Source organism: Calidris pugnax, unplaced genomic scaffold, assembly GCF_001431845.1.
Source record: "Calidris pugnax isolate Ruff unplaced genomic scaffold, ASM143184v1 scaffold14, whole genome shotgun sequence".
Lineage (NCBI taxonomy): Eukaryota > Metazoa > Chordata > Aves > Charadriiformes > Scolopacidae > Calidris > Calidris pugnax.
The window spans coordinates 7,974,976-7,988,266 of record NW_015090793.1 but is presented as its reverse complement, the minus strand read 5'-3'; the positions used below and the strand labels follow the sequence as shown (position 1 = coordinate 7,988,266).

Sequence of the window (13,291 nt, the reverse complement as noted above, 5' to 3'; positions counted from 1 at the left end):
ATCACTCAAAAGTCCTTACTCCCCTTCTCTCCTGCTCCCCGCATCCACTGACATGGTACTAATCTTCTTTGTATGTATGTGTCTGTAAATATAGGTAAGATCTCTAATTTTAAAATAGATTTTCAATGGATTAGCCTAACTTCCTAGAGGAATGCCCCATGAGTTTCTCAGGCTTATGGACACCGTATAGGAGAATGTGGAAGAAGGAATCTGTATAAGGCTCAGCTGATTGTTTGCTCTCTTCCTTGGTGTGGCTATATTGCAACACACACTGATTTCAGCTCCTGCTTTTCTGCTGCGGCAGGAGTGAGTACAGCTACCAGGAATAAAAACACACAAGATCAAACTGTTTCCTCCCTGATCTATCTTCTGTGTTTAACTATAGAAGTATTTTATTATGAAGACTGTTAAATACAGAATTACAAAGATATTCACTGAAACTGGCTATCAGATAACTGAGTGTCAGTTCACGAACTAGAGCTGAGACTTGTAATAGGTTAGCAGGTTAAACAAGAAATCAATACTAGACAGGCGTTGGGGGTATTTTAAAAACATCTTCATAATATAGGAGTCATAAGAAAGAAGAGAAGATTCCTAGGTTTTTCTAATTCACTAGTAAAACTTCCCTTCCTTTTACATGTAAGTTTCCCAGAGGATTATGCCGGCATCTTTATGTGCTTTCTTACAGCTTTGACTGTGAAGATTTTTCATTTGTTGTTTTCCCAGGTTTACTTCAGAGCATCGATTTTGGGCACCCAGCGAAGTAGAGGAAGAAGTGGAAAATAAAGAAATAGCTGAAATGTTAAAAACTAGATATATAACATTTGCTGGCAAGTTTGAACCAGTGAAACATAAATGCCGAGCACCGATGCCTGATGGAACTCTGTGTGAAAGACAAGATCGGATTAAGGTGGGCACCAAGATACGTGCTATATGGAGAAGATCTCATTAGAACATATCCATAAAAGTTTATTTCACATTGTAAATATAGCTCAAGGGAGTGGAAGAAAATTGCATCTGGAGAAGTTTGCTGTTAATATGTGTGTTATATGGGGAACATCCTTTTGGTAAGGAAGCTATAAACATTTAAGGAACTCTGAAATATTTTTGGCATTTGCCATAGGTATTTATGTTTTATTTATTACTGTGATATATGAGTACCTCGCAATAAAGCTGAGACAATTAGTTCATTGCTGAAAAGTTTTCCTCATTTAGAGGTATATTTGATATTAACTGTTTGTAGAAACTTGGGTATTTGAGGGGCAAAGACATTTTATTTACAAATTAGGTTTTATGAAAGCTAAATCCTACACAGTCTTAAATTATGAGCCCTATTGAGCAGCAATGCTTTGCTTAAATATTTTGTTCTATTATCCCTGTTCTTCTTGTATTATCCGAGGTTGAAGGATCTGAATGCACTAAAATACTTTAAATGGGATTTTTACAGGAAAAGATACAGCATAAACAGCAACATACGATGCAGCATTGGTGCCCTTGTTCCAGACTTGACAGGATGTGCTACTTGGCCTCTTGAAATCAGACAAAAAGTGTATTTCTTTGAGATTCTGAATATATTAAATACATGATGTTTATGGGATTCTAATGCTTTCTAGGGGGAACTGGGAATTAAGCATAGAGTTTTGTTGCTTGATTCTAGTGTATGGCTTTAAGCTATGTTCAATAACATGTAAGCATTTTCTTTCAATTCAGAAGTTTTGAGATTTATTTTGTTTTTCCTTTTCTTTCTGAAGTGCCCATTCCATGGAAAGATAATTCCTCGGGATGATTCTGGTGTCCCCATTAACGCAGAGGACAGAGCCAGAGAAGAAAAGATGCGGTTTGAGAAGCAAGCGGCTCAGCCAGGTTTGTGTCTGCATAGCATCTTAAAAAAAAAAATAAGAAAAAAATAAAAATACTAGGCAGAGGTGGGAGATGAGCTTTAAATGTAAGCATAATTTCTTTATTGTATATATGTTTGTGTATATATTGTATACAATATCTACAATATATTTACAATCTATACAGTTTTTGTATGTATTGTATCTACATTGTATCTATGTGTTGTGTGTATTATATCTATATGTAGATACAGTGTAGATACAAGTTGGACATCAATCTCAGTATACAGTTAGACAACAAATGTTACAGGCTGCAGGGAGGAAGAGAGCCATTTCTTCTGTTGCTAAAAGCACAGGTTGAGATCTCCACAACTGGATTATATTTCTGTTTTGTCCTAACCACATTCTCTCATTTAAATTCCTGTTGATTTTAATTTGCAGATCATTTGCAGTGATTCTTGCTTATGTGATAAGTATGGATACATACCTACACAGAATAAGGTTAACACTGCATTTGTTCTTTATTTCCAGTAGTTACCATAAGGTTCCTAACACTGCTCAGATCGAGGAATTATAACCTTTTCCTTAAGGAACATGTTTACTGGGGACGATTAAACCTGTTTCTTGGGAAACACGTGACAGTACATGTTCCCATGCTTCTGAAAAGAAGTCATCTAATCTTGCTGCTCCCTAACAGTTGTGATTTATGTAATGTAATGATAATATTATTAGAATCACTGTTACCACGACTATTGGCAGAGTGGGGTTTTCTTGTCACAATGAGGTAACTTGTTTTTCCTGTATATATTCATATCTACCATATTCCTTATTTCCTATCTCCACTTACTACTTGTGTTTTAGAGGAGAATTGTTGGTCTTGCTATGCTGTGCGTCTGTGCAGCATCGCTAGAAAGTATTCTCAATGAGGGAAGCCCTCACCTTGGGCCTTACTTTTTTGGCATTATAACTAGTCTGGATGTTCTAATAGGTGTGATGTTTGTGATGGGCTTGAGGAAGGGAGCAAGCAGCCCTGTGCTATTTAATTGTTTACATGTTACTGTGCAATACTCTGGATTTTTTATTTTTTTTTTAAACAATGGGAATGGGCAGCAAAACAATGACCTTCTCTTTGCGTACTGGCTGCTGCTTTCAGGTGTGAAGGGAAGTCTTATCCTTCCCCAAGATTGTATGGGCGTTTTTAGCCAGGATAAAGCTCTGGACTGCTAGGTAAGGAGTGCAGGCAAAGAGAAAGACAGCAAGCAATGAATACACAGGCAGAAAGACTTCCAAGAGGAATAAGAGACTTTTTTTTGCAATAATCCAACTAAACCTTATTAGTGATAAACAGGAAGTAGATTTTCCTGGAGCATTGCAGGGACTATAACGAGAAAGCTACTGGAAGTTGATGGACTGCAAAAGAAGATGGGAGAGAGGGATCTGTCCAGCAAAGACATAGGGCATAATTGGAGGGGACAGGTTTGTTTTCACAGCTTTTATTTACTCTGCCTTACTCTAGAGGTCTCAGGTTTCTCTGTTTTAAGTTATTTATTCTAGGTGAGTATTCTGTATTCTAATTAAACTTACTCATAGGCTTTATCATTTTGATACCTTGTAGTATGCTGCCTTTAAGGTGTTAGTTCTCTCTTAAGCTCTGACTCAGTATTTCACCAGTTTCTGAGTCATGTATATTATTAATGAGGCTACTGAACCTTCCACGAAACCCCTTCAGAGCATGAAGAGCAGTTGTTGATCTGTTATCCAAAAGGGTCTATCTCAAATGAATGTGCGTTTAAACATACAACAAACCCTCCCCCTTTCCTTTAGTACTGATTTGGCCATCTTTGAGTGACTCTGCTTGGCACCTACCAGCACCATGTGAATGCAGCAGTTACCGAGCACCTTCTGGTGTCTGCGTGTGTCAAAGTGCTACGTTTGGAGGCAGTTTCCATCGTTGTCCAGGTGGAGCAAAGTGCTCGAAACTGGCATCCAGCCAACAGGACGGGCATGGTTGGACTGTCACAGCAAAGCCAGGCCAGGGGTGTGGACGTTGTACTTAAAAAGGAAAGTTCCCAACTCTGTTATGACAAACTAAAACTATCAAATTAAACTAGCAGGTGTTCTTGAGGGACTTGTTTCAAACTAGAAACTAATACCCTGGTATAAAAATCACTTGCACTGAAAAATATTGATTTTTTTTTTTTTTCTGGGAAATTGCCATTGCTGGAGGCTAGACATAATAGTTATTTTTATTACAGTGTCAGCTTGGTGTTGTTAGAGGCTTCTCACCTCTGGCCCACAAGGATGTGTATGTTAGTCCCAAACCAGTGTTGACATTGCTGCCTTGTGTTATTGAGTGCCGTTGTTAAGCTGAGATGTCATACAAAGGTCCATCCCATCTGTCTGGGGAGGTACTGAACAAGCTATGGCACTTAATTTATTGGACAAAACCTTACAGGTTCTAAAGCCATATGTATACCAGATGTCACTAAATACTTTTATCTACTGCTTTTTGTTCCTTTCTTTTTTTTTTTTCTGTGCCTTGGTATTTTTATATTTGTTGTATAATATTTTCATCCACCTTTAAAAATGCTTTTTAGTTTGTTTATTTTAGGCTTGTGGTTTATGAAGGGAGAGTGTTTGGTTGGTTTGCTCTGGGGTTTGTTTTGGTTGTTTTTTTTACAAATGACTCAAAGCAATTCTGAGCAGTGCTGCTATGGAAAATACACCAGTGGGAACGCAGTCTGCACAGTGCATGCTTTGGTCTTATGATTGACAACATCATTTGCTAACGATGACAGTTTGAAAAATGCCAAACATTAAAATTTGGGGATCAGTTGCATGGTTAAATTGCACCAAAATTCTTCCTACATCTTTTTCCTATTGGATAGTATGTTTATTTTCATCCTTGTGTGTGAAGAGAAAAACAGTTATGTAAAAGTAATACAGTTTTTGTGGTAATGACTATGTTTTGACAATATTTTGTTATTGTCGTTGTTAATGACATTGTTATTATGGAGCACTTTTTAACTTAGTATATATATAACTTAGTATAAAATTTTAAACTCCAGCGAATGTCCACCAAAATGGTGCTTTGGGCTCTTTCGTCCTGAAACAATGAATCAGGTGGGATTACGCTGACCTGCTAATCTGCAGTGTTCATCCTTTTCCAATAGTTCACACATAGGAGCAAATTAAGTGCCTATTTTTTGTGTCAACCTTGAAGAGTATCTGGTTTTTCAGCCCTTAGTGACTTGTTAACAAACAGGTATCAGGACAGGCTGGTGAAGGCAGGCCGCTGGCCACTCAGATGTGAAATAGCATCTCTCTACTAACTACAGTATTGATTCCCGCCTACCATTGCAAACTGTGTAATTTTCTTTTCCCTGCTGCTAAACTCAGTAACAATGTATGAAGAGCTTTAGGGGCCCATCAATGCTCAAAAAGGCTGCTCTTCCCTGGCATTCTATTGATTTTTCTCAAAGGCTTTTAAATTGCTCCTTCATTTTCCTCAAATGCTCATTTCATCTCTACTGGATGCCGGCATTTTTTCGTTGTGTTTAAACAATTGCTCCATTCACTGGGTTCCTAAACTGTGACGCCTTCTTATTACCAGGAGATAAACTGTTTAGACAGTTTTCCTTAATCTTGGATTAATCGTTCCTGTATCTGAATTGTGCTGTTCTGTATTCCTTCACTTAAAAAAAAAAATCAAGTCTGTGAGGTCTTATGATCTATCAAGTATATGTGTTCTATTTTCTCCCTCTATACTTCTGCTCAGTTCTTGCACAGCTTCATTTTCCTCGTGCTTTTTGGTGTGTTGGGTTTTAATCAGTCCGTGCTTTCATGTATCATAGTAGGTTAGATCTAACCTTTCCTTGGAAAATTGCTCTGGTTTTCCTAAACACCGTGTTCGTAAGTGAGGACATCGCCTCTGACCTGCTTCAAATGTTGTTACCAATATTTGTCACACTCAGTGACCATCTTGGTATATAAGTGAAATTGTATAGTTGTTTAGAACTGTTTATTTTTCTAAATGTACGTAGATGTTAAATAAGGGTTGTAGACATTTGGTGTTAGAATTTCTGCAGGCAACAAAGGCTGACTGACTGACATACGGGAAACTGTGACAAATGGCTGGCAATTACTGGTTGTTAAAATATGGAATTCTGATATTTGCACTGAGTTTTGACCATGTTACTCATTGAAGTGGCACTTGCTACATTTTTTTCCAACCCATATGCTCAAAATCTTTATAATGCAAAGCCGTTTTTCTGAATTTCCACTTAAAGATATCCATCCTTTAGCCACATTTTTACTTTCTCCTTTGTACTATGTGACCTTCTTCTGATATGTAAGACTCTGTGCTGAAGGTGAAAGACCACTGCTTCCTCAAAGAGTTTACAGTCTACACTGCTTATGCTTTTTCCCATGGTGGCATCTATGATCAGAATCCATTTGCAGTGCGTGGTTGGATAGAACTGTAAAGCAAGTTTTTGATGAGATAAATTAACTCTTGTGCTATTGTCAAGAGAAGAAACTTGATTTAGATAATTAAACTGATGAATTGTGGGATACTTCAAAAGTAGTGTCTTTTTCAGATGCAAAATTGGGCTCATGACAACAGGGTCATGTTGCCTTATTCAAGAATGCATTTTAGGTGTCAGATACCAGTTGCATGTTTTGAAGCAAATATGATTTTTTTGATGCAGAAATGTTATAATGTTGTCACTCTCATTCTGCTCAGAAGTTGACACATTTCATGTTTATGTTTATTTTTAAACTTATTCAGATTTCTGGAGATAAGTTCCTCGGCTACCTTGTTAGCATTTTGTTCAATTTCTAAATAATAATCACTGCACTTTATGTCATCTCTCCTACATGCAATAGTTTCCTTGGAATTTTGCTGCTGTACTACTGTGAAAACTTGACTTAAGTCTTCCTACAGACCGGTTTTATCTACAGCAGCTAAGAATAGATACTAATCCCAGACTGGCAGGGCTTTTTCGTCAAAATCATTTTTGGTAACTGCTTTATCCTCCCCTTCCTTTGTGTATGCAAATTACAGCACAGTGATTCTGCCTTCGCCTAGCAGTGACAAGAACCTGTACCTTAGGAAACTGCAAATTCCACCTGGGTTTGGAGTTTCAAAACACATGCTTTTTCTTTTAAACAGAGTGGCGAGATCCAGAATTCATGAGAGAAGTTGAAGCAGCTACAGGAGTGGATCTTGGTTCCTCTAAAAATAATGGAAATGCAGGGAAAAAGAAAGGGAAGAAGAAGAAATACCCAAATCTGACAGACCTGAAGCAGCAGGCTAATACTTCTCGTTCCCGGCTTGAGAAGAAAGTCTTCAATAAGTAAGATGCTTATGTTCTCTGAAGCCTGTTAAATTGCTGTTTCCCTTTGTTTCAGTGGTACTTCCTATTTCTACATTAACATGCACTTACTAAACAACTTTCTTGGCTAGCTGCAGAACAAGAATGCCTTCCACATCTCTGGAGGGTGAAGAGCAGCAGGTACTGATGACCAAGGTTATTTCTTTGATTGTTATCTAATTTACAAAATTTCCCTATGAAAGATTTTTTTCCTTCTCATTTTTTTTGTCATCCTTAAATTGCTGTAGTGGCTTCTTTGGATGATCATTTATTAATTAGATGGATGCTAGTTTATGTGTGCAAATAGAACTGGATCTGGAAAAATGTGTTCAGAGTGACACAACTTACAGAACCAGACACGCTGCAGTAGTGTAGATGGAGTGAAAAAGAAGTTTTTCTTTTTGAAAGCCTAAGATGGGCTGGCCTGAGTAGGAGTTCAGTTAATAAAAGGATCTGTCAAAAGCACTTGCTTTTAACTCGTGGCTGCCATTGAGCCTCTGGTGTGTGCTCAGAGACCTTCCCAAACTTGTGACTGATGCCTGGGCTTCCCGTGTATTTTTCTAACTCTTGTGTGTACTAAATCACTAGCAGAGTCAGATGCAGTGCCTTCCCATCCACACGGTGATCCCTTCCTGTGTAATAGTCAGTGACACACTGCTGCTGCATTTTTTCCCCTCCTTCACTGAGAATGCATTCAGTTGGTTAAGAAAAATTATTTGTAGCCTTGTGTTATGGTGCTTGTTCACTTTAAGCCCTGCTGTCTTTTCTAAATATCAGGGACTGGAACCTGCTGCAGGTCTCTTTTCAGCGTAAGAGTTTAGAGATGATTGTTCCCTGTACCAGAGACACGTGGACACGGTGTTCTTCTCACAATGGTGCTGTTTCTATAGGTCTCCCTTTCCTCCCAGCACTTGGGCAAACAGTAGCTCTTGGCCTATGTTTAGCTTGAGAAGAAACTGTTTGGATGGCGTTGGCATTTAGATGTTTCAAAAAAAAGTGTGTCCATGACCTAGGTAGACATATTTGAGTTAAGTTTAAAGCAGGCACACTAGCTCAGATGGAAGCAGGAGCCTACCAACCCACCAAGCTGAATAGGTTTTAGAATGTATAGTAGCTCCGTATGTCTCCACTCTGTTATGCCATTTCTGATATCTAGTTTTGGTTAGATGTGGCTGCAACATAAATTTGCCTAAGCATGTTCTGGTCTTTATCAAATGGGAAGCAGCTGCAGGTAATTAAGAGAGTTTCACATGTCAAAACTGAAGTAGTCAAAGGAAAGTGGAAAGTGTCAAATCAAAAATGCAAAATTATTATTATAAAATCCTCAATGCTGAGTTATTCCCTACACATACAGGATGAGTTAAACAGCATCCAAGGCACAATATTTGTTTAAGTTCTATTTTCCCTTTTTTGATGTTATGGTTATGATAACAAAGCCAAATCTACATTGGTTTTGGTTACAGAAATAGCACGTTTTCTGTGAAATTCTCATGTTACCTGATCTTAGTTAGAAGTCAGAGACATACAGTTCTAATGATCAGAATATCGTACCAGCTTTAGGAAAATAAATTTTAAAAGCTGGGTTTGGTTTACTATGGTTTGTGCTAATGATTTTGAGCGTGTGTTAGTGCCAGGCATAGGGAATCAAACCTGTCATGTTTTAATAGGTTTCATGCTTTGCAGCACTAAACAAGATGATAACCTTGGCTCCTTATAACAACCCCAAATTACTTGAAATGTATAGGTGATAAACCCAGGCTCTGGTCTGCCAATAAAGTTAAGTGAAATTGCACACAGATCATCAAAGTGGGATCTCATTTCATTTACAGTATCGCACAATCCGCTGGTGCTAATGTAAAGCCTACATGACATGAAAGTGTCAAGGCCACTCTGCACTGCTAAAGGCTCACTTTTCTCCTACCAATTAGGCAATATTTGAAGTGTAAAACCACGACCACATTTTCCTTACTCTGGTAACTTTATTGGCAGAATTTTGTTAAAAATATACCTCTTCCAAGGTGTTTTTTCAGAATGTTGGCTTTCATTACAGTTGCTGCTTAGAAAATCTTTAATCCCACCATTTAGAAGTGTTATTAAGAAGTATCCTCTGTTTTCAGATGTTTCAAAATGGCTTTTGAAATGAAACCATTACAGAGAGCAGTTAGCTATAACAGAAGTCAACTTGCCTCCCTGAGACTGTTAGAGGAGCAGAGCTGGGACACTGTGTAGGGCCTGATCCTGAAAAAGGCTGGTGCACGCTGCCTGGTGGATGCCACCTTCTCATGTCACTGCACAGCCTGCAGCATCCTCGGGAGTGACAGGGAAAGGCAGATTGTCACAGTGCAGAATCTAACAGCCCTAGAATTGAAACCATCCACCTTGTGTGATAGAACTTGCTGACTGTGTTTCTGATGTAGAAATGAAGGGAGACATCAAACGGTGCCGTGTTCCTAAATGGGACAGTCCCTCAAACCAAGCCCTTACCTGATATACCTCCCACGTTGGCAGAGCATCCAGGCCTTGGCAGAGGAGCGTTGGGAGATAACTTCCTTCTTCATAAACAGAGGTGGAGTGACATCTTAACACACTTGCATATATTAGCTCCTGTCTCAGAGATTTTGGGCTAGAGGCACCCAAAGTAACCAATAAAAATGGAAACTCCAGTGAAGAGCAAAATTCCCTTGGCATGGTGCACTCAGCCTTGCACAACACCTGCCATGAGTTTCTGTGGGGGCAGATACGTGCAACAGAGCATTCTCTTGATTTCTGCTCCTGCCTTTCTCACCCCTCTGCTGTCATGAACCCCTTCCTCTGCCTTCCCAGTTAAAGGACTGCAGTAAAGTAAAGAGCAGTATAGGCCTGCTCTCTCTATGCCTTTTACGAGAATCTCCTGCTCCTGTTCATGCTGTCTAGACATAATTTTCCTCACCCTCAAATTGTCTCAGCTGCGTGATCTTCACTCAAAAGTTTGTAGAGGGAAGAAAAACGCAGGTGTCTTCACTCACCCCATTCAAAAGCAGAGCAGTCACTTCCAAAAGAAGAGGAATCTCTGGGCACCCTCTTTACTGGGAAGAATCCATGGCAGCAAATAAAGAGCAGCAACATGGAGGCAAACCCCCATCAGATTTAGGAGCACCAGAAAGCTTAAGTGCACCATAGTTCATTCTTTTATTTCCTTTTTGATTCTGAAGAACACTCCAGAGCCTTCTTCAAGCACAGCAGGCACTGCAGAGGGCTTGAATGCTTGCCCATCATGAGGTAGCAGAGATCCCATTCCACTTTATATAAGAATAAGATACTGGACATTCTCCGAGCCCTTAGCTGTTCTGCAGCAGTAATTTATCCCTCTGCGTAGAGATACATGACAATCTCTGGTGTCTTCCTGAACTATTGTTGTGCATCTGGATTAAATTGTTGCTGCTCAGGAACTGGGATGCTGCTGGTGTGAGTAGGAGAGTTTTACTCCACCCACAGCTGATGAAATGAGTTTTTAGGAACCTGTGAAAGGAAAGTTGCTAAATGAGTTACAGTTACATGAATTGAACAGCAAACCCTTCCCTTACAGAAACATTATAGATTCGGCAGGTTGGATTTTGTAAGGGTTTCTGAGTGTGATTTTTTTTATATCCTGTTAGATGCTTTTAGTTATTTTTTCCCCAGGACCAGTGACGTGCTTTTGAAAATCAAACTTGGTACATGTGACTATCAGAAATAATGCTAGGAGGGTGCAATGCACAGCCATTAAGCTGAAAGGATTTAGTTTGTTTACTCCTGTTAATAAAATCATTGCTGAATTAAACTATTGGTATTACTACAGGTAACAAGACAAATTTGTTCAGCCTCATCAGTGCAGTGTTCAGAGCCTGGTAGTGATTAATCATAGTTCATTTTTCCCCCAACATTCATAAACATTCTCTGGGATTGTGTGGAATTACCATAACTGGTTTTACTTATTTTTTTGTTTGTCTTTCAGAGGTGCTATGAAACGGGTGGTGAAAGCGATGAACCGAGTGGACCAAAGAAAGCACGAGAAGTTTGCCAACCAGTTTAACTATGCACTGAATTAAATTGTAATAAAATGAAGGGCAAAGGTGATTAACAAGAGTGCAACTACACAAAACCTGTATCACAGGCCTTCATATTTACACTAAAATACTGTGCTGGGTATATTTATACTGGGGTAATTTTATAAATTTTTTTCTTCTTCTAACTTATTTGATAATGAACACAAATTTTGACAAGGATGTGGTGATATAGAATTAAATGCATTTAACAAGTTGATAAATATTTGAAATGTACATGATTGATAGCATTTTTATTATGACTTGTGCATACTAAAGTGTTCAGGTTGTTTGATTTTTTTTCCTTCTTAAGGGACTCATGTAATTTATACCTTGCTTGCCAATGTGTGTGTCATATTTTGCCTCCACTTTAACGCCTTCAGAAAAAAGGTGCTGTAGAAGCAATTAGATACCTAGCAGAGATGGCAATGCACAGAGTAGTTGCTCAGCCTACCATTCTAAGAGTGTCACAGCAAACAGCACACTGGCTCCCACAGTACCTCTAAAGACCTCTTGTGTACATACTAACAAAAAAAAAAATAAATCCAAATCAATTATGTCTGATAATGAATGGAATGGATTTTGATTTCAACAGGTCCAGGAGCCAGTTCAAACTCAGTAGCTGTGGCAGCAGTGGAGAAACTGAAATGCTGAAGGTCAGCCTGGTCAGCTTCTTGTCTACTCAAGATGTCTCCCAGTATCTTTCAGAACTACATTGGAAAGCACATTGTGAAAATTAGTACAGATACTCAGTATGTGCTGCAGTTTAACTGATACCAAAAAAGGTATCTTTTTTTATCACAGTACAAAGTGAAAATATGAGGTTTTTTTTTTTAAATCATTCAAGTGGCACACTGTACTTGTGAACTGCACGACTTGAATCAGTTAAAATTTTATTGGTCTCAAGCCTGAGTGTGCATCAAAGAATCCAGATATAAACACAAGCATCTGGACTCTGATTCCAGAGGCAGTTAATACACATACTGAGATCAAGCAGCTGGATCCAGTCTGGTTTGCTGTTACTGGCTGGGTACTTATGGGCACTTAACCAGATCTCCTAAACCTGCTTTGCTGGCTATAACCATGTTCTTAAGCGGAGTGAACCAAACAGTGAGCAGTTGTGCTCTTGCAGGGTTTGATACTGCTTTATGAGTGAAGGAAATTCAGAGTATTGAGGAGGCTAGAGTGAAAAATCAAAGTGAACTGCAGAAGTCTTCAGTAAAATACAGAATACAAATTAGAATTGATTCTCTACGGCATTGGCTTAGTCACTCACCTGTTGGAAGTGTTTCATCATGCATCAAGAGACTCTTCAAGAATTTAAAAAAAAAAAAAGAAAACAAACTCAGTGTCGCTTCTGACCACCTCAGACAAAAGCTAATTTACAGCTCTGCCAGATACCTTTTGGCTTGCATGAGAACTGCTTAAAAAGCAATTAATGCTGGATCTTGATAGTTTATCTTGCAGAGCTCTGCACTTTGGAAGACTTTTTCCTCTTCAACAGAGGTATTTGTAAGATGTACTTCTAAACTACCAGAAATAAAATAATAAATAGCTATCTGAAAGCAAGAATTTCAAAAGGCATTATTACACTGAAAAGCAAAGCCACTTCTGCTGTCAGTCTAGCTAACTTGGCAGTGAAGGCTTCAGGTGAAAATGTAGACAAGAACCAACCAAGTTCATCACCGGGTCAGTTGAATCAACTGCTAAATTGATTTTATTTCTTAGCAAAGAAAGATAAAGACACGCACACATGAATTAAAAAGAACAGCAGCAAAACTTTGCACATTTGAATGTAATTTAGATCATTGGATGCTGGGATCCCGAAACAGTCTAAATGAAACTGATCTTGAAGATTAACATTCAAAAGAGCCACAGTGGTCACAGTGCCGCTATTCCAGAGATTCATGAGCTTGCACAGACTGAAGGTGTTCATTTATAAGATGTCTCTCCTCCCTGTAAAATGAGGAAGGAATTTGTATTGTGCAGTAGCTCTTAACCCTTCTTTGCTGTGGAC

General features: G+C 38.7%; 1 protein-coding gene across 1 annotated transcript in view; it reads left to right on the top strand.

Annotated features, from left to right (window-relative positions):
• The window catches only part of UVSSA (UV stimulated scaffold protein A), a 60,106-nt gene extending 47,466 nt beyond the window's left edge, over positions 1 to 12,640 (top strand). The window contains exons 10-13 of the mRNA XM_014936078.1: positions 727 to 910; positions 1,752 to 1,863; positions 7,012 to 7,195; positions 11,187 to 12,640. Coding sequence (XP_014791564.1) covers positions 727 to 910; positions 1,752 to 1,863; positions 7,012 to 7,195; positions 11,187 to 11,280 — 574 coding nt within the window. The 3' untranslated portion in view covers positions 11,281 to 12,640. The remainder of the gene's footprint in view (positions 1 to 726; positions 911 to 1,751; positions 1,864 to 7,011; positions 7,196 to 11,186) is intronic.
• The last annotated feature ends 651 nt before the right edge of the window (positions 12,641 to 13,291 follow it).